The sequence below is a fragment of the Xyrauchen texanus genome, chromosome 9 (genome assembly GCF_025860055.1).
Source record: "Xyrauchen texanus isolate HMW12.3.18 chromosome 9, RBS_HiC_50CHRs, whole genome shotgun sequence".
NCBI lineage: Eukaryota > Metazoa > Chordata > Actinopteri > Cypriniformes > Catostomidae > Xyrauchen > Xyrauchen texanus.
Genome location: NC_068284.1, coordinates 19502734 through 19524042, shown reverse-complemented (window position 1 = coordinate 19524042; position 21309 = coordinate 19502734). Strand labels below are relative to the sequence as shown.

Genomic DNA, 21309 nt, shown 5'->3' with positions numbered 1-21309 from the left:
GGACTACAAAGATTAAAGATGCAGTCATTTTATAAGACGTTTGTAAATTGTATTAGGCTTCTGAAATGTGTAGTAGTTCATTGGTCGATGAAATAAGCACAGTCCGAAAATATCGACCGGTTTCCCCGAAAATCAACGTTTTGAGTCGATTCTCAATTCTTTTGGAATCGACTCTTTTTGGAATCGACTCTCAGCCATATAGTTTATCCGCTCGTCTGAGGAAAGCGGCAGTTATATTTGACTTGCCTGAACACGGATTTGTTGGCTTTATCTTAAATTGTGCAAAGGATTTTCTCACCAGAATCAGAGAAAACAAAGAGTTAGGAGTTTCAGATCGATTCAATAGTGCAAATCGACGTGAAATTAAAGACAATGACTCAGTTTAACAAGGGCCCTGCATATGGTTTATCTGCTGAAGTGAGAAGTAAGGTAAGAGTGATTTTGCACGAGTTTGTGTATTTTAGCTGACTGATTCCTCTATCGTTGACACTTAAAATGTCTCTGCTTGCAGGGAAAATGTTTTAAAATATTAGTGTGGGTTTGCTTTATAGTTAACTACCTTGGCAGAATTTCTGGGCACCATATGTGCTTTCAAAGTCATTTTTGTTGCACAAAATGCTGTCTAGAATTCGGAATTTAGAACCGAACGCGGTAATGATGCCCAGAACTCGCTGTCTTGGTGGTGCTCGCAACTTTGTTTTTTTGTTGTTTTTTTCCAGTAACAGCCATTGTGTTTCCTTTTCACCAGGTTCCTGGGATTTTTTTTTTTTCGCGATTAGAGAACTGAGAGATTTTGGTTTTTAATGGGTTCATGCATTCGTTGTCCAACTTCCCATTGTTTTTCTTTGTACTTAAACCACGAAGCATCATACACTTGGACTTTGAACATATCAGTTTTGTTCATTGAATGAAACCTAAAAAATAAAAAAGCGACGTGTATTCGTTTTTGTTTTTATTTTGTCGGTCATTTGCAAGATACAAAATTTGCCATTTTATCACTACAAATATAATTTACTTTTTAGCTAAATATTTTTAATGGTTTGTAAATCTTGCCCTTGCAGTGTGTTTGGTCGGTGGTTCGTAAGTCTTTTGTTGAATTATGGGTGGAGCTCCCGAGGCGGCCGATATATGTACAAAGAAACAACAAATCAATTAAAACTGAATTTTGATCATAAATACACGAACATGTGAAAAATAATAATGGGTTTAAGCAAGTTAGCGACGTAATATCTTGAAAGTTTTGTGCGGAAATGTGTTTTGGAAACATCTGTCAAGTTTGTGCATCATCTGGGATTTAATTTTTTTTATTTCATTTATGAGATTACTTTAATAACCATGGGAACATACTTAAAACATTTTTTCTAATAATTTAAAACCGTAGTCTACAGTCCCTCATTGGACAAGTTGTGTAGTAAGATCTGAAAATTGAACACTTAATTACAGGATAATTTAACTGAAAATGTTCTCTCTGCAGCTGCTGGGGAGTTCATGTATAGTTTTATGAGCAGAACAATAGTTTTCATTTTCTTCCTGTGCTTCAGTGATGTGCATGTAACTGCACACTATCATTGCATACAGGTCACAATTTTTATTATAAAGACTTTATATCTTAAAACTGTGTAGAGTAGATGTAGACCCCAAACAAGTTGATGACTGTAATTCAGTAACCAGAAGCACTAGTTCACTTGTAGCAATTTGTTTCTAAATTGTTTTTTTTTATAATAATTACTTTCCGTATGTGTTTTATGCATGCAAAGGGCCCCAAACTAATGACAGTCCATCTGGTGCTCCTGGTATTGATTGCCTTGTTTAAGGTCATGCATGGTGTGTTAATAGAGCAAAGTTATAAGTCTTCAGTTCTATGTTTACTGACAGTTAGAATTTAGAGTTTGAGTTTGAACCTGCAACCATTAAGATACAATCTCCCCATTGTCTAATTGCTTAAATTCAGTTTGGAGATCAAACTGAAAACACCTCTATTGTCCATGTTTGCTCGTTTTAGACCTGTTCTGCAAATTTCACATCACATGATTTATAGCATGTGTATGTGCGTTTGAGTGTATATGTTTATTCGGAATGTGTGGGAGGGTGAGAAATCAATGTAAACCACAGCAGTGAGGTGATGTTTTCTTGATTCCTGTGTGATCTGCTGTAGTGTGAGAACATTTACCCCAGCTGACTTTCATCAGCACTTAAATGGAACAATGGAAGTATCTAAGGAGGGGATGTGGATCAAACATTACCTGGACATACTCCAATTGGAAATGCGGCTATCTTCCGAAAAGAATACTACTCTTTAGGGCTGAAGAATTTTGACTTTTTAGAATTTTGAAAAAATTTAATGGCAATTGCGATTTTAACTGATATGATTTATTGACCGAAAAAAAACATCAACAACAAAAAAAACTATGAATGGTTTCCTAGCACGGAATTATGTGCAATTAGTGAATATAGAGTGCTAATAATTTAATATGTTCTGCTCATTAACCTCATGTGTGCTTTGAGTATGTGTAACACTACAGAGAGTATATAGTAAGCGCAGCAGGAAGCACTTGCAGACTATTTATTTATCTAATTAAATGGCAGCATTTGCGGTTTAATAATTTCATTACGTCATATTGCGATTTTAATTCCTTTCATTAATCGTGCAGCCCTATACCTTGCAGGTTTTCTCTATGCATCCTGGAAAACCTGAAAAATCTGGAATTTTGCAATGTAGTAACCAGTTGGCTGCTAGGGTGGGTAGAGTCACATTGGGTTAACCTCCTCGTGGTCCCCATAATGTGGTTCTCGCTCTCAGTGGGGCACGTGGTGAGTTGTGTGTGGATGCCGCGTAGAATAGCGTGAAGCCTCCACACGTGCTAGGTCTCCACTGTAACACGCTCAACGAGCCACGTGATAAGATGCGCGGATTGACACTTGAGGAGAGTGTCTCAGATGCGGAGGCAACTGAGATTTGTCCTCCACCACCCGGATTTTGGAGAGTCACTATGCCACCATGAGGACCTAGACCACATTGAGGATTGAGCTTGCCAAATTGGGGAGGAAAAAAAAGCTGTTTCCATCTTTAGAACTGCTGCAGAATCCCAGGAGATCAGCAGTTACAGAAATACTCAAACTAGCCCGTGACACCAACAATCATCCATGCGATTATCTAATCAGCCAGTCATGTGGCAGCAGTGTATAGAATCATGCAGATACGGGTCAGGAGCTTCAGTTAATGTGTACATCAACCATCAGGGTGGGGAAAAATGTGATCTCAGTGGTTTGGAGCATGGATGATTGTTGGTCCCAGACGGGCTGGTTTGAGTATTTCTGTAACTGTTGATTTCCAGAGATTTTCACACACAACAGTCTCTAGAATTTACTCAGAATGGTGTCAAAATCAAAAAACATGCAGTGAGGGGCAGATCTGTGTGTTGAAAAGGCATGTTGATGAGAGAGGTCAACAGAAAACGGCTAGACTGGTTTGTACTGACAAAGTCTACATTAATTCAGATAACCCCTCTGTACAATTGTGGTGAGAAGAATGTAATCTCTGAATGTTATTCTGAGATGCGGGTTGGTGCTGTTTTTGCGGCACGAGGAGGACCTACATAATATTAGGCAGGTGGTTTTAATGTTGTGGCTGATCTGTGTGTGTGTGTGTGTGTGTATGTATATATGTGTATATATATATATATATATATATATATATATATATATATATGAGCTGCACGATTAATCATTAAAAGATAGCAATTTCAATTCAGACACCCAAGCGATCTCATTTATAAATGATAAAGATTCTGCAATGTATATTAACGTTCCAATGGCATGTATAAGTTGGTCAAATTTAAATTCGAAATTCACTTCAAGATGCCTTTTTAAATGTTGATAAACTTTATATGGTATCTACAATACACAGCGCTCCTGCATGAGACACTAAATAACTGAAACGTAACGGCCAAATGTGTTAGTCCAGCTCAGTGCTTTACAAACTGCAGGGTGCAGCTACGATTAGCTATTAGTGTGACAATCTCTGCTGAGTTCAATATTTTAATAGCCACCGATGCTACAAAAATTCCGCCATTACCAAGATCTGACTAAATTCGACACCCGCATTCAAATGCTCACCTTCATGTGTCTGCCCATGCACTTGTGTCTTGTGATGAAAGCAGCGCTTCTGTACGAGACTGTGCGCTGTTTTTAATCAAAATACCCCTCCTTTGGTACTATTAATGTAATCACAGCTGTTAATGAATTACCAGTGTAAACAGACAGGATTTAATCTGCGCTGTCTTGATGAGATATTAAAGCAAACACAGCCATTTATGTATAAACAGACGGGACAAATTGTATTAATTTTAATTGATAATATTTATATATAAAATATTTTGTAAAATAAGTGTTTTATTGTATATTAGGTGTTAATAAAGCTTTTTTGGTCAATTTTGCTTTTTACTTGGCATGTAAGAAACGCATGTTTTTTTATTATTATACCGGGTTTTTTTTATTTATTTATTTATTTATTTTTTTTACAGGATTTATTTTATTTCTTTGCAATAATCACAAGGAATATTTGGTTTATAATGTATACGTTGCGCCCCTTTGTGGACCATTTTAAATTTGTATATTTGATTAATAACTTCATTGCATAGATTGAAGCAGAGAACATTTTGTCAGAACCTCTTGTACATTATATGTTACTTTGTTTAATACTCTTATGTCCAGGTTTTGCCAATCACTTAAATAAGCATTTTTCTTCAGAATCGTGATAACCGTGATCTTTATTTTAAGAAAATAAATAGTGAATCTCAATTCATCCAGAATTTTGCAACTCTAATATATATATTTTAACTTGCTTAATTTGTGAAACAAAATTAAATAATAAAAGAAAGAACAACAGCCAAGTTGTCCTTTATGAATAAAAATTAATGTCAACATTTAACAAAATGTTTACCCTCAGCATTTATAGGCAAAAACTGAACTAAATTGACAATTTAAATGGTCTGCACTTATATAGCGCCTTTTTAACCTTAACGGTATTCAAAGCACTCTACACTGTGACACATTCACCCATTCACACACATTCATACACCAATGGCGACAGAGCTGCCATGCAAGGCACTAGCCTGCCATTAGGAGCAACTTGGGGTTCAGTGTCTTGCCCAAGGACACTTCGTCATGTGGAGTCATGTGGGCCGGGATTCGTGCGATTAGTGGCCGACCCGCTCTACCAACTGCCACAGCCGCTCATTTACAAATTTTGTACGTTTTTTGAGAATGACCCATTTGCAATTTTGGTCAGTTCCTCACATAAATTTGTTGTGTGATTTTAGAAAACATGGAACACAGCACATGAGTCATATGAACTACTGTTTACGGACCCAGTTATTCACTTTTGTTGGAAAGTGAAGTGTGTTTTAAGGGAGCGCACTACAATTGCACATCAATTTCTTTATGAATCAAACAAGAATTGTTGCTGTGAGAATATGTAGTTAAAGATTCTCATTGTTGTGCTTGTAAAAATTAACTAAAATAATTGGTTTTAATGATATCTTGAGCATAGTCATTGAAAACAAATACAAATGTGCTTGAAAAGTCCTTGAATTTAACTTTGAAGCATCTGTACAAACCCTGCATCTGGCACTAACAATCATCCATGTAATTATTTAATCAGCCAATCGTGTTGCAGCAGTGCAGAAAATAAAAAAATGTTATCTCAGTGATTTGAACCGTGGCATGATTGTTGGTCCCAGACGGGCTGGTTTAAGTATTTCTGTAACGGCTGGTCTTCTGGGATTTTCACGCACAAAAGTCTCTAGGGTTTACTCAGAATGGTGCCAAAAACAAACCACATCCAGTGCGCAGCAGTTCTGTGGATGGAAATGCCTTGTTGACGAGAGAGGTCAACAGAGAATGGCCAGACTGGTAGGGCTGGGCGATGAGTCTTAAAAAAATTATATCACAAATTTTAGCCTATTGACGATATTCAATATATAGCTTGATAATTATGTATTTGCCCTAAAAAGTGTTGTTGTTGTTGTTGTTGTTTTTGTCATTGTTGCCAATTAGATTCAATATTTTAAAATCTAATAATTTATTTATTAAATAAATACAAGGGAGAATGAAATTCAATAATTTTTTTTATATGCACTTTATATTTCATACATAATGATACATAGTAGCTTAATAAAAAGCAGTATTTACCTACAAATGTGTTTATTGTGCAAAGCTACATCTGATTTATTTTTGAAACCCCAGCTGAACATCGCATAATACTAAATAATTACTGTGGGACACGTCAGGTTGATTATTATTATTATTATATACTGTAATGCTGAATTATTATTATTATTCTTATTCTGATTATTAGATTTGTTATACAAACGTAATATATTTCTGTCCTGTTTACTATTACACCTGGGGGCTTTTATTTTGACACAAATTGCTGCAGTATTTACTTCAACTTCATAAGGAGCTTTTATTGTGACACAGAAAAGGCAATGTGTATTTGACAGTTTACAATGTTCTGCATTTCCTGAAATGCTGTAATCTTTTCTGTTATATAGTGCTGCATTTGTAGATTTGTATAATATCTTGTAGCAGTTAGTAGTGTTTGGAATTGTGCATGTGCTTTATTCAGCATTACTTTGATTTCACAATGCACATGAACTGATTCTGTGAGTGCCTCCATGCACGTGCACACCGATCAGCATGCCGGTTTGTTCTGAATCACAAACAGACCATATTTATGGTCTTTATTAATCCACTAAAGGCTGTGATTTAATCACAACTTGCCATTTTTATGTTATTTTGTTTAATTGTGCAGCCCTGAAGGACCGTGAAATGAGTCTACTGATGCGCTCTTTATGAAATTTAATAGCCAAATAAAAGCAAATTAAAATCTTCACGATATTGGTAAATTTTACATCGTCAGCAATATTATCTTGATTTATATTGTTAATATTCTATATATTGCCCAGCTCTCTTTCGAACTGAGAAAGTCTACGGTAACTTGGATAAGCTCTGTACAATTGTGGTGAGAAAAATATCATCTCAGAATGCTATTCTGAGATGCGGGTTGCCGCTGCTTTGTGCTGCCAAAAGGGACCTACACAATATTAGGCAGCTGGTTTTAATGTTGTGGCTGGTATATATACAACAGTTAGTTCTGGTCCTCGAATCTGATTGGACGAGAGACATTCCATGAGCACTGATGGTCTGACACTATCAACACTCCGATGCTTCACTGTGTGTGTGTGTGTGTGTGTGTGTGTGTGTGTGTGTCACTCCGCTTGTGTTCATGCCATTCTGAACTAAAGTGTAAGAGCAGTGCAGATCTGTTAAGAGCTATTGTTTTGTCTTTTTTTACATGTATTGTTTTTTTTTTATAATATTTTTTATTTATTTATATATGTTAGCCAGCAGGTGGTGGCAAAAGATAATTTTTATGTGTAATATGAGCCAGTTAGGTGACGTGAAGTGAATCTGCGTCAGCCAGTGTTTACATACAGCACTGCTTGTATTATTTCTAAAGCTATGAAATGGCTTTAAATGAACAACTTCAGCATTATGGTTCATCACAGCTGAGAGACACAATAGACTGATTAATTACACAAACCGAAGGCGCTTACCTCTTATCAGACTTTCCACATTGGAGTGGGCAGACTTTTTAAAAAGCAGAGGACATTGCGGTTTCTTTAGTGAATGACTCTTGCGCACATGCTACCGCGAAATAGGGAGAAATACCCCCGCTTGGACTGCTACTTTCCAGTGAGAAAGCTGATTTTCAGAAAGCTGACAGCATCTCTGCTTGGGTGTGACAACAGGTGATCGCACATCCATCCTTGTTTATCCAATAACTTGTTAGAAACTACTATTTCTGATGTGACATTTTTGAATTACTAACGAAGGCTTGGATGCATCATTTGTTTTGAAACCGCAATGGCAGATTCTGATCCATCACGTAATAAAGTAGTTCCATGCACAAATGTGTTTTTATGACCGTACTCAGTTTTGTCTCATTTTTACAAATGTACTTGTTCATTGAATTGTTGTCTATAGAGTGCCGAAGTTATGACGTCACTTTGTAGGACAATTCTGAAGTTAGCGGCGCATGGGTTCCCTCGATCAAAAAGCTATGCATTTTCCCCATAGACTTTTGGAAAATCGCAAAAAATAAGATCTGTGTTCAACAAAGAGTTGTGACCCTTACACATTTTGTCTATCAAGATAATATTTACAAGTTAATCCAAAATGTATACATTTTGAAGCCTAAATAAAGCCGTCAGATATAAAATGCTAACGGTAGGCTATAAACGGACTACAGCACACCATGGTTGCGGATCAACGTCATCATCAAGCTTCCTCAAACTTTATTTAAAAAACACGCTCGCTCATTATGATCTGCGCTGTGTATGAACACTTATCCACTTTTTCATGAGAAATATTGCCCATTCGTTTTTTCCAAAAATGTTAGAAACTAAATTTGTTTATGCGTGTCTCTGAGATTTTTTGTTAATCTTTTGTTAATGTTTTATTTATTCGTTTATTATTTTGTTAGTTTATATAAACCTTAATATTATTTTCTTTGTGATTAAGATTATTATGCCTGATCATTGTGCCCCAAATAAACTTTAAAGATTATCTTTCACAGTATTATGTTTGATTGTATGTTTGCATACCATTTGCTAATTCGCCAGAAAAAACCCCGCGATGTTACCATCTCATAAACACTAACGTTAGCTATGGCCGTATCAATTTCCAATATTATGTCCTTTTTCTTAGACGATATAAAAACCATAGATGGAGGAGAGAACCACTATAAATCTGGACATGTAGAACAGTGCAGATATGCTGGTTTACTTGCCGGTATTGTAAGGGCCAGCATGAGGGACAAGGTTTATCGAGTCTCGGTAAGTAAAACTAGGGAGAGATGAAAAGGTAAACTTCTAAGAACGTGAGGCTGAAACGCGGGCTAGTGAGAGATTTCCTATTTGTCATGATGACGTCTAAAGTCCCCGCCAAAGAATGTAGTCCCTTTTAGCAACTTGTTAGCAATCACCGTTTTTAAGACACAATAAAGTTTAAAAAACCACAAGCAGGTTATAACTGGTGTGTTTTATTTCATAGATCAAAATGTGAAAATATTTAGAGGTTAACCACAGACCTTATTTCAGGCGATTTAGCAAAAACCCATTCAAAAAACCCATAGACTTTAGGGCGAGGGAACCGGAAGTGCTAAAATGCTAACTCACTTCCGCGTTTTGGCCTACAAAGTGACGTCATAACTTCGGCACTCTATAAGCAATATCACACTCTCAATCATGCTGTATGGCTCTAAATCAGCACTGCTGTGATTACCTATGGCACTCAGCCTGCGGCCGAATCAAAGCAGTGCTGATGTAGAGCCATCGTGTGATATTGCAGAAATATCTCTCTCTCTCTCTCTCTCGCTTGTTAACCTTGAAAAACACCTCGGGCATTTTGTCATAAGTGCTTATATGTTTCTCTTTTTGTGTGCTTAATGTCACTATACAATAGTCACTTAATAAATAAAGGGTTTGTCATTCATCTCTTCACTCACCTCAACCAGGAAACCTGAAAGAGTGATGAACTGTACACATGGTGTTACATGGAAAGCTTTGTTTGCTCTGCTGTTTGTTTTTGTCACAGAGCCATTTTCTGTTGTTCTAATGCTGACATGCATTAGAGGAGATCATAACAGGGTATTCGTCCGCTTATAATGCAGAATTTAAGGGCTAGACAAAGTTTGTTTAATTGAAAGGTCTGAAAAGTCTGGGCTTTTTGTATAAAAAAAAAAAAGGAATTGGGGCATAAGTAAATTGTTATATAATGGAAATCCCCCATTGCTATAAATATTCTGAGAGGGGACAGTTGAATTGTCAATAAAATGAGACGTGCTCAAACCTGCCACATCTTAGGAAGGCCCAGACATTCAGATATGATGTCATTCTGTTGAAGACAGGAGCCCATACTCACTTTTCTTGTTGTACATGGGGCATGTTTTACAAATCCTTTTCAAACATTACAATTGATTTCATGATCAGACCTGTTAAAGGAAATTAAAAAGACTTGGTGTGACAATGAAAGGACAAACATTCCCTTTTTATTCAAACAAGAATTGACATGATTTATTGAAAGGTGCATTATTTTTAAGATCAGTCATATTAAAGGGCTATTTGATGAGACCCTTTTGCATGCACAAATTTTTTTTTTTCTCAAAATAAAATGGTGTTTAACAGGTGTCTGGAATGGGTCCTAAAGACAGTTCACTTATGCCTAGTGGACACTCCACAACTCAAGCTTGTTTTGAGTCGGCGATTGGTCTGTGATGAAGTCTTGGATCTCACAAAAAGGTCTTATTGTGTGCACACTACTGCAACAGGCCGAGACGGTTTTCAAAACTGCCTGTTATCTAGAATTGTTGTCATCATATGTGCGCACTGTCCCGACCAGTGAGAGATGACAATAAGCCTCAGCCAATGAAATGTAAAGAGTGCTGAAATTGTAAAAAATCAATTGCACGAACATGTACAATAGGAACACCAATATGAGCAGTATGCGCACTAGAAGCTCAGTTACAGGTCTGCACTAAAATAACTGCATTCCACTCTAAATGTAATGTTCGGGAATATTAAGAGAAATTTGTGATCGTATCAGCCAAAACTCATTTTAATACCAGGTGTACACATGTTCTCAGTTGGGGACGAATGGTCATGTAGTTGCTATACTACAGTCCTGAAGTGTTCGCAAAAGCACAATGAAAAACCAGACTGAGTCGCAGGATGCAGACTGCAAGTCGTGTAGTGTACACTTGGCTTTATGGGGCAACGCTTCATGCAATTTCCTGTTCATCTTACTGCTCTTGGCACAAGGCCTGCTCAAACAAGACTTGAGATGAAGAGGCATGGTTCTTTACAACAAATCTTAAAACACGACGGCACCTCTACTAAAAAGATCAAACCCATTTGTGCAGAAATTTCTGAATTTCTAAATTAGCTACATAGATTAAACCCATGCAGAAACATAAAGGGAAAGTGTCATGCATGAGTTATCATTTAAAATTTATATAGGTTCACAGTGGAACAAGAAAAGTCTCTGATACCTGAATTTGTATTGTTTCTTATTAAAAGTGGAAAAAGAGATGACCCGTAACATTGGCTACAATATTTTCAATATTTTGCTGTCTCTCCCACGATCACTTAACTGGCTTCATTCAAACCTGAACACACATTTGGCAAACAGATAATTTCCCGATAGAGCCCAGCTTTGTTCTTAAGTTATCTTACCAGTGGAGAAACTTGCTTAACGGGCAGACACCATTAACCATTCTCTCCGCCCACATTCTCTGGCCGGAAACCTAGCGTGATACACTCTCTACGAGGGCCACACCCAACATTTTGTGCACTCTTTCTCTCCTGTCACACACAGACACACACCTATACCCAGCTCATGTAATATTGGCTTATGTTACTATATCTAATCAAGCCGGAAGTTTATCGACTGCATTGTATTGATTATTAATTGTTATTACTGCATCAATAAACTTTGTTATACTTTAAAGAGAAGAGTTTTGGCATTGTTCTTCATTCACCTGTGCCAATGGCTGGCAGTGGATGTCAGTGCTCGGATTCAAGCCTTCATTGTTACCATTTTGAATGTCACTGTTCTCCGGACGTCGACTTTCCTAAGAGAACAATCCTATATTGAGACTGCTATTCTGTCTGATTATTAGTCTCTTATTCCAGGGTGGTGCCCCGGCAATATTAATTCTTATTTATATTCTATTGATTTTGATAATTGATAGTTGTCTTTGATGATTGTTGATTTGAAGGATTAATAAGCTAATGTTGATTCTAATCAATGTTCTATTGAATTTAATAATTATCTTTTTATTAATTATTGCTAATAACCAAACTTGCTCCTGAACGAAGCCCCAACAACATTATAAAAGGAAGAAAGCATTCACAATCTCTCTGTTTTTGTCCCTGTAGATTGCTCAGAAGTATGACCTGCAGAAGGAAGAAGAGTTAAGATACTGGATCGAGGATGTAACTGGCATGCCAATCGGAGAAAATTTCCAAATAGGTTTGAAGGATGGTGTCATACTTTGCGAGTGAGTTACGCTGTAAAGCTAATGTTTTGTTTAAGATGGATTTGACTAACTACCTGTGCATGGTTTCCCTTCTTCCTAACACAGTACTGCTACATAAACATTATTTTTTTGTACCACAGCATTGTAAGGACTGGGTGTTTTTTTTTTTTGGCTAAATAATGACTTGCAGGCCACATGTAACCTTGTGTTGTTGTTTACAGCTGCCTGAATTAAGGAGTCGTTATTTAATCCAGGCTTGAGTCCCAAAATGTCAGGGCATGTTGGACTAAAAACAGTCCTACCATTCCCAAACCATTTTGTTGCTCCAATTATAACCATCTAGTCTTGTTTCCACACCTTCTTTTGTTTGCAAGTTACCATTAAGAAAACTTCCAAAATGTTCCCTTTTAATGGAAGATGGAACTTTGTGTGAACTTTTCTTACCTGTGCATACATTGCAAAATCAGTCTGTTGAAGTTCTCTTCCAGAATCTGTAATATTTGTCTTTGTTTTGTAGGCTAATAAATAAAATCCAGCCAGGCTCTGTTAAGAAAATCAACAACTCCAAACTTAATTGGCATAAGGTGAGGAAGAAATGTTGAAATCTTTGTTTTAAGTTTAAATACCCGTGGATCCTTAAAGATTTACATTTGTCTTAAATTCAGTTTTCCAAAATTTAAATTCATAAAAAGCCTTACATATCTTAAATGATACAACAAAAGTCTTAATTTTTATTACAGAGGTCTTAAATTTAGGGGCGGAAAGACCGGAATCGTGATATGATCTAATGTGATCCTCAAACTTAAAGAATGTGATTTAATTAAATAATTCTGAAAACGCATGAAAGGTCTTAAAGACTGCAGCATCCTTGCACTAGTAAAGCCTCTTTTTTTCTTTTTGTTTTCATTAAAGCTTGAGAACTTGGGCAACTTCATCAAAGCCATTCTTGTGTATGGCCTGAAGCCTAATGACATCTTTGAGGCTAATGATCTGTTTGAGAATGGCAACATGACTCAAGTCCAGACCACACTCCTCGCCCTGGCCAGCATGGTAAGTATAGAGCATAAATCTTGGATGGAGATGCTTAAAGGTTTTATGTGGTCAGAAAAAGTGTCAATTTGTTTCTTTGAGCTATACCTGGATAAATAATTTCTTGATGTTCTTGATTTAACATGTTATGTTACTGGTATAAGCCATGTTTTTCATGAATTCTTTCAATCAAAGGCAAAAACCAAAGGTATGGATACAAAGGTGGACATTGGTGTGAAGTATGCAGACAAGCAAACCCGTAACTTTGATCATGAGAAAATGAAGGCTGGTCAGTGTGTGATTGGACTGCAGGTGAGGTGCTTCAGTTAGTTTGTATCAGTTGAGGCTTTGAGGGACCTTTTTATTAATTTCATAATTCTTTGCCTTTTCTTCCTTTTCAATGTGTTGTTGGTTTACAATAGGTTCAGACAGATCCACAAACCTGCTTATCATGCATTACATACTTATGTTTATCCTTTGTTTCATAATTGGTAGATGGGTACAAATAAGTGTGCTAGTCAGGCTGGGATGACCTCTTATGGAACCAGGAGACACTTGTATGACCCAAAGACTCAAACAGACAAACCATTTGACCAAACTACTATCAGTCTGCAGATGGGCACTAATAAAGGAGCAAGCCAGGTGAGTGTGCACTTGTATGAATACTGCTGCGCTTTAGCTGTTTTTTTTTTAATAAATATCACAAACTGCCTTTTAAATTCAATGGCCGTGGATAATGCCTCATTTTAAAGCTAAGTGATAGTTCACCCAAACATTTTAATTCTCTCATAATTTCCTCACCCTCGTGATTTTTATAAGAATGGAGCAGCTATGTAGGTCCATACAATGCAAGTAAATGTTGACAAAAACTCTAAAAGCTCCAAAAAGCAGATACAGTAATTCATCAGATTCCAGTGGTTTAATCAAAGTTTTCTGAAGTGATCCAGTTGGTTTTGGGTGAGAACAGACCAAAATGTTACCCCTTTTTCATTGCACATCTTGCCATTGCAGTCAGTAGACATGACCATGATTTCAAGCTTGATTACATTTCCTAGTTCTTGAAGCATGCACAGTACCAGATGGTGATATAGGAAGTTTAATCGGGCTTGAAGACGTGATTGTGCCTAGAGACTGTAATGGCAAGATGAAATGTAAAATGGAGTTACCTTTTGGTCTGTTCTCACCCAAAACCTACTGGATTGCTTCAGATGACATTGTTTAAACCACTGAAGTCTGATGGATTAAAAGTCTGCTTTTTCCAGTTTAGAGTTCTGGTCAACATTCACTTGTATTGTATGGATCTACAGAGCTTATATATTCTTCTAAAATCATACACATCTCAGATTGCATGATGGTGAGTAAATGAGGAGAGAATTTAAATTTTTGGGTGAACTATCCCTTTGGGAATGTATCATTAAAGAAGTCCCATTCGACTTGTGCGTCATATTCCAAGTCTTCTGAAGCATTCAATTCGCTTATGATGAGAAACATCCTGAAATTCAAGTTGTTTTCAGCAGAAAGCTTGAAATCCATTCTGTGTTCATCAGTGCTATAACAGAATCGTTCAGAATGGCTTGTTCACCTTAGCACCCTATTTCTTCACTTAGGCTGGTATGGCGGCCCCTGGCACCAGGAGGGATATTTTCGACCAGAAAGTGGCTGTGCAGCCTCTGGACAACTCTACAATCTCGCTGCAGATGGGCACCAACAAGGTGGCCTCTCAAAAGGGTATGAGCGTGTACGGGCTTGGCAGGCAAGTGTATGACCCCAAATACTGCGCCTCCCCCACTGAACCAATCATCCACAGCAATGGCAGCCAGGGCACCGGCACCAACTGCTCGGAGATCAGCGAAAGCGACTACCAGGCTGAATACCAAGGAGACTATCATGATGAATACCAGGCAGAATACCACGATCAGTACAAAGCCCACTATGACCACGGTATTGACTATTAAACTGCTGTATCAAGCATACAGCAGAGATAAATATTTTTGGATCCTTGCATCAACAGAGTGAGGCATTTTTTCCCCTCGCTTGCCCTTTTTAAAAGACAAAACAAAAAAACAGATGTCTTTCCTGTATCACAATTCCTATGTTGATTATGCAGTATTTTATTTGGTAGGCAGACTATAGACTGTAGAGTTTTTAACAATTGTTTTTAAAAGTTACGTTTTAAATGTGAGATGGGTAAGAGGAGCAGTATTAGTATTTGTAAAGTCAATCATGGCACCTTAAAGTAATGGTTCACCCAAAAATATAAGCTTTATCATCATTTACTCACCTCTTGTTGTTCCAAAGCCATATGACTTTCTGCCTTCCATAGAACACAAAGATAATGAATCTTAGACTCAGTCACCATTCACTTTTATTGTATTGGGAAAAGATGCAATGAAAGTGAATGGTGACTGAGGCTAACATTCTGCCTAAAATATCTCATTTTGTGTTCAGTTGACATAATTGAAAGACATACAGGACTGGAACAATATGAGAGTACATGAAAGCATTTTCATTTTTGGGTGAACTATCCCTTTACCCACAAGCTGTTTATGTACATTTCAGTGGCCCGCTAAATTTAATCTGGTTTTGTACGTAGCATCTAAATCAAGTGTAAAGGATGTTTCAGCATGGGAAATGCTTTTAGCATTTAATGTATACAGAATTCATTAAGTTCCCATACTAATTGCAGTGTATTGTAGGAAGCAAGAAGTCGTCCAAAGATTGTGTGGTTTTGAAGCATTGTGGCTTTTTGAAAAGTATTATATACAATATATATATATATATATATATATATATATATATATATATATATATATATATATATATATATCTTCTTTTAAATTCCTGGCTATAAATCATGACCAAGCAATGCATTCCTAAATTGTGCCATAGGTGCTTTGTATATGTTTAGACCACCTTGTTCCCTGCTTCCTCTTTCCCCATTGTCTTGTATTTATTGCCAATAATACTCAATAGGGACCCTGTCCTGTTGAATGGCTATCATTTTTTTATGAATAAATTTTTTAATTTTCCAATCAAGCCTGTTGTTATTCTGGTTGAGTGAAAAAGCGGTTCAGATTTTAAAAGGTTAGTTCACCCAAAAAAAATTTAATCATTTACTCACCCTGATGTCATTCAAAACCCATATAACTTATTTTTAGGTAGAACACAAAAGGATATATTCTAAAGAATGCTGTGAACACTGGTTTTCTTACAGTAGCAGTTGATATTGAATAATTTTAAAGCTTAACAAGCACTCCAAAGTGTCAAAAAGTAGTCCATGCGGCTAGTGCGTCATATCTAAGTATTCTAAGCCATAGGATATTTTCAGGTGAGACACAAAACTGAAATTTAAAAACCAAATGAAATTTCGAACTGATCACATAATTCTTTCAAATTCCTGTACTCCCACAGAAGAAAGTTTTATGCTTTTGGAAAGATATGTGGGTGAGTAAATTCTGGCACTATTCCATTTAAAGCATCAGTTGACAGCACCATCCTGGAAATTATGGGCCCTTGCGTTTGGGCAAAGGGGCATGAGTGAGTCTGAATGCTGCTTTTGTAGGTATGGAGGGTGAAACCAAAAACTTCCCAGTCTTGCTGATCTCAGAGCTGTAGGACAAGGACTAGCCAGTCTAAAGTGTTGGTGAGAAAAGCGCTATGTCTCTGAGTGAAACCCCCACCTCTTCCCGCAAACACACTGATGGAGAATAATCCCTGCTTTGTGTGCCTGTGGAATTTGGCTCTGATAATGCAGCACTCAATTAGACAGTCCTACAAAACAGTGCAGGTCTCCCCTAGCAACGTTCCCTTTGTATCAATTGCGACTCCATAAACATCTTGATCTCTTATTCCTGTTTTGGGAAGAGCTTCATTATTTTTCCAAGAGCTTGATGTAGAGTTTCCATAAAGACGTACTGAAAAGGTGCAATTGCAGTGCAAGGTAGCCCTGTATTGATATTTCTCAATTGATTTTGATCTTGTTCACAATTTTATGCAATTAATTTAGCTTGAAGCCACAGATATAATTCAGACTCTTTTAAAAAGATAATTTAAGCCTTTATATGTTATTTTGGCTTTTATATTATTTCAAAATAACATTTTGAAAATCAAACCCATTGTGTTTGAATGCCATGCTAAATCCAAGAGTGATACCATGATTTTTGTGTGTAATAAAATTGAAACTGTGTACTGTGCACTTCATTTGCAAAGTATAAAAGCCTAAAATTACCTAAATGTTAACACTTCTTTTGTTTCCTAGCTGAAAATGCATGTCTCTCTCTCTCATATTCATATATATAAAATCATTGGTGGTACAATTATTTTACAGTAGATATACATTAAGTTTTAGAAAAATAAAAAGTAAGAAAAAACAGGTGAAACGTGATAGGTACATTTCTTGAAAACAAATGTGATTTGTGCTTGCTGTGGCAAAACTCATCACCACATCCCACCAAAAGCCTCACAATACTTTCCTCAGTCAAAAGAGTCCACCCCATGTCTGTAAGATGCACAGACATTGGTGTTGAAGTATGGTTGCTAGTGTGCTCTGGATGCTTGCTAGGCAGTTACCAGGGTGATGCTACAAAGGCTTTTTTTCTAGGCCGAATCAAAAGAGCCCACCCCCATGTCTGGGTATAAAATCCTTCGGAGAGAGGCACGCAGCTAAATAAAGGCCACATTTTTTATTTGTTAGTACATGTTTGTACTTCACGAATAAGACCAAAATGCAGATTAGTCAACACTGATTGTTTAGACTCCCAATTAGTTCGTAGAGAGACTCATGATGAGGCGAAGTCAATGCAAACAAGCTGTGCCCGTTTAAATGTGCACATTCAGAAGAAATTCAGGAATAAGGTAGAGCGACCCTGCAAGCATCTGCTGAAGACATCAACATATCTAATGGATCATTTTTTATATACTGTATGGGAAAGCACTTAGCAGAAGAGAACAGTCATTTCTAGAACTTATTCTATTTGTTATAGTTTCATTTGTATTATATTATAATTTCTTATATCCTACTTATTCTATTTTAAACATATTCTACTTTTTCTATCCCTAACTTTTATATACAGTTTTACATTAATAATGTTTTTGTGGTGTGAAACATCACAAAAAAGTAGATAAATGGTGATAAGGAAACCTCAGAACTATGAGCTCATGTAAGTATCCCTTAAAATGTGTCACCCTAATAGAAATCACCATAATTTTGCTGCACAAACATCAAGAACAGTCTGTGAAAACACTGGGGTAACTCTAAACTTTGAAATACCTGTGGTATTAGCTGCTCCTCTTCAATTACACAAGTGGGACAGTGTACATTTGCCAACCATTCTGCATTCTAAAGCCATTTCAAGGGGAGGCTTTACACACAGAATGTGAATACTTACATCACAGCAGGCATGGCTTGAAGTAAATGAGGCTGGATTGGTTTTTTACCTTCTGAATACTTTTCACTCATGGCTCTAAGAGAATTCCTGTCAGTGTTCAGCTTGACACTGCAGCTGCTGGGGGACAGAGGCTGGAAATGTTTCTCATTGTGAATTCCATTGCTTTCTCTTTGTCACCTCTTTTCACAGAATTTTAGGCTTGAAGGTTTTGGATTAAACATTTTACAGTAGCACTTACAAAGCCTTATGATAGTTCAGGGACAGTGAACATAAAAAAAAAAAAAAAAATACAAGATTTCAGTTTGAGACCTTGGCTACTCTGGATTAAACAATCCATGAAATCAAAACTGGAGTTTTGTGGCAAACAGACAAGTCCCCATGTCTTTTAACTTTCAAGCATATATATGCATTTGTATGTCCAAAAAAAAAACATGTTATACACATTTAAAATCCTTTCAGGAAAATAACCTGTAGAATGAGAATGACCCTCTCCCAAATATAACCTACCACGAACATTCTTCATGCGTTAGTAAAAAAAATACTTAAATATTGATCAGTTTCTCACTCACACCTATGATATTGCTTCAGAAGGTATGGAATAAACCACTTGAGTCACATGGATTACTTTTAAGCTGCCTTAATGTGATTTTTGCACCTTCAAAGTTCTGGCAACAATTAACTTACAGAGCTGAAATATTCTTTTAAAAATCTTTATTTGTGTTCAGCAGAAGAAAGTCATACACATCTGGGATGGCATGAGGGTGAGTAAATGATGAGAGAATTGTAATTTTTGGGTGAACTATCCCTTTATTTTTGCAGTTGTTGTTACTATATCATGTGTTCGGGTCACAGGACTTCGCCCATATTACTGTATGTTGGGGAAGGTGTTTATACTACTCAACAGCATAAAGAACGTAATTTATTAATGACGGAGAAGTACGTTCTTTATCAAATGCTTTAAAAACTCTGACAGTACTCAAATTCGGACGCAGAACTTGTCTTTTACCACGACAGATACAACATTTTTGTGACTAGGAGGTCTATTTCTTTTTCATGCTACACCCTAACCTGGTCCTGGAGGAACGTTGTCTCGATTCACTGTGTACTGTACTAACTGTATATGGTTGAACGACAATAAAAACCACTTGACTTGACTTGACCTTGTGAGTAACAGTGGTATGTTGAAATGGCCAAACCTTATTGGTCACAATTACTCAGCAGCGTGGAAAAAATATATGCAATTTTATATTTTTTGACTAAGAACTATGTGATGCAAAATTACTCAACTGTTACTGTTACTTGGTGAGAAACAAATTGGGTCAGCAATTTGTGAGCTAGCCAGTCCATTGACATTGATTGTTCAATGTCCTTGTAGACGTCGTCTCTGGTATTGTTTGCAGAGAGGGAAGGATGCTTCTTTGCTAAAGGCCCCCCTGTTGCAGGGGCTGAAGACCCCGATTAAATACAATGTTTTTTTGAGTGGGGCAAATAGATTTGTTATGAAAAAGGTTCAAAGTGGGCTCACATTGACTGATCCATGAGTAATTTCTTTATAGAATACTTAAGATTTTATGAAATGCCAAAAGTGATTGAAATTAACAGAAAATGGTTAACCCTTTTCCAAAGTGGTTATTTTGAATAAGCATAATCATAATTTGTTCCTCAGAAAAACATCTTGCTCTCTCAAAAGTAAGTTGACAAATTTTGCCCTATAAATATTGTCTCTATATTTACACAATATCTCTATTATCCCTCTGAATTGTTTTAATGAAATTTAATAAAAACAACCTTCTTTCATTATTTCTTTTCACACAATTTATGTCTCTCCATCAATATTCAATAAAAAGAAATGTGCTGAGTGACCAATTGGCCCGGTTTCTAGGTTTGGTAGTCACGTTGGGTTAACCTCCTTGTGGTTTCTATAATTGTGGTCAAATACGTGGATTGACTGTCTCAGACGCGGAGGCAACTGAGGTTCGTCCTCCGCCACCCGGATTGAGATAAGTCACTATGCCACCATGAGGACTTAAAGCGCATTGGGAAATGGGCATGCCAAACATAATTTCCCTAAACACCTCTAGTCCTAAATATTATTCCAAATGTAAAAGTTCAAAAATTGAAATGCATTTTCAGTGTCTAAATATAATAAACTGCTGCACTTGAGATTTAGAACTTTAGAACTAAATTAAATGTCAAGCAGCACCTCGGCACGACACCGTGGATTCATCTTTAAAATACATTTTAGGGTTCACTACACATGACAACAACAATTATTTTTTTTATAAATAAACAAACTTAGTCTATAATCTTGACAGGTGTGGTTGTCTGTCATGTGCCCTGACTGGTAAAGAAGCCCCATGAGGATCAATGAGCCCTGGGGTCTAGCAATAGCTTAATTGCGGCCCTGTTTCCAACTCATTTACCTCGCAAGACTTTTACCCCAGAGTGGCCTCGAGCGAGTCCTCACACAAGCAAATCTGGAGAAACCTGGCTTTATGTATCGCCAAAGAAAGTTTAATCTCAAATGCCAAGCTTTATACAAAGGGGCCGTCATTCCAAATTCCATGACAGGTATGACACCATAATATAGGTGCCACAGAAGTGTGTGCGTGCGCTTATGCAGGTTCAGACTTGGTAAAACTAATGAGGTTAAGGACTAATTATCAAGACTAATTTCATTGCTTTACGATGTGAAGGCATCCTCTTATAATTTTATAGACTATTCCCATTGTTTACAAAAATTCCAGCACATTTTGATTTTTTATTTGAGTCATCTGGTCACTTTACGGA

General features: G+C 36.8%; 1 protein-coding gene across 1 annotated transcript; it reads left to right on the top strand.

Annotated features, from left to right (window-relative positions):
* Nucleotides 1-182: 182 nt before the first annotated feature.
* Nucleotides 183-17978, top strand: LOC127649084 (calponin-3-like). The gene is made up of 7 exons (XM_052134002.1): nt 183-429; nt 12003-12124; nt 12621-12687; nt 13016-13153; nt 13328-13444; nt 13628-13774; nt 14740-17978. The coding sequence occupies exons 1-7, from the start codon at nt 373-375 to the stop codon at nt 15085-15087; spliced, it is 996 nt and encodes a 331-aa protein (XP_051989962.1). The 5' UTR covers nt 183-372; the 3' UTR covers nt 15088-17978.
* The last annotated feature ends 3331 nt before the right edge of the window (nt 17979-21309 follow it).

Excerpts from the sequence above, each read along its gene's own strand:
- LOC127649084 (XM_052134002.1), top strand. The coding sequence starts at position 373 with ATGACTCAGTTTAACAAGGGCCCTGCATATGGTTTATCTGCTGAAGTG. Across the intron at positions 12,688-13,015 it reads CCAAACTTAATTGGCATAAG|CTTGAGAACTTGGGCAACTT; the intron begins GTGAGGAAGAAA and ends TTTTCATTAAAG. Across the intron at positions 13,154-13,327 it reads TCCTCGCCCTGGCCAGCATG|GCAAAAACCAAAGGTATGGA; the intron begins GTAAGTATAGAG and ends TTTCAATCAAAG.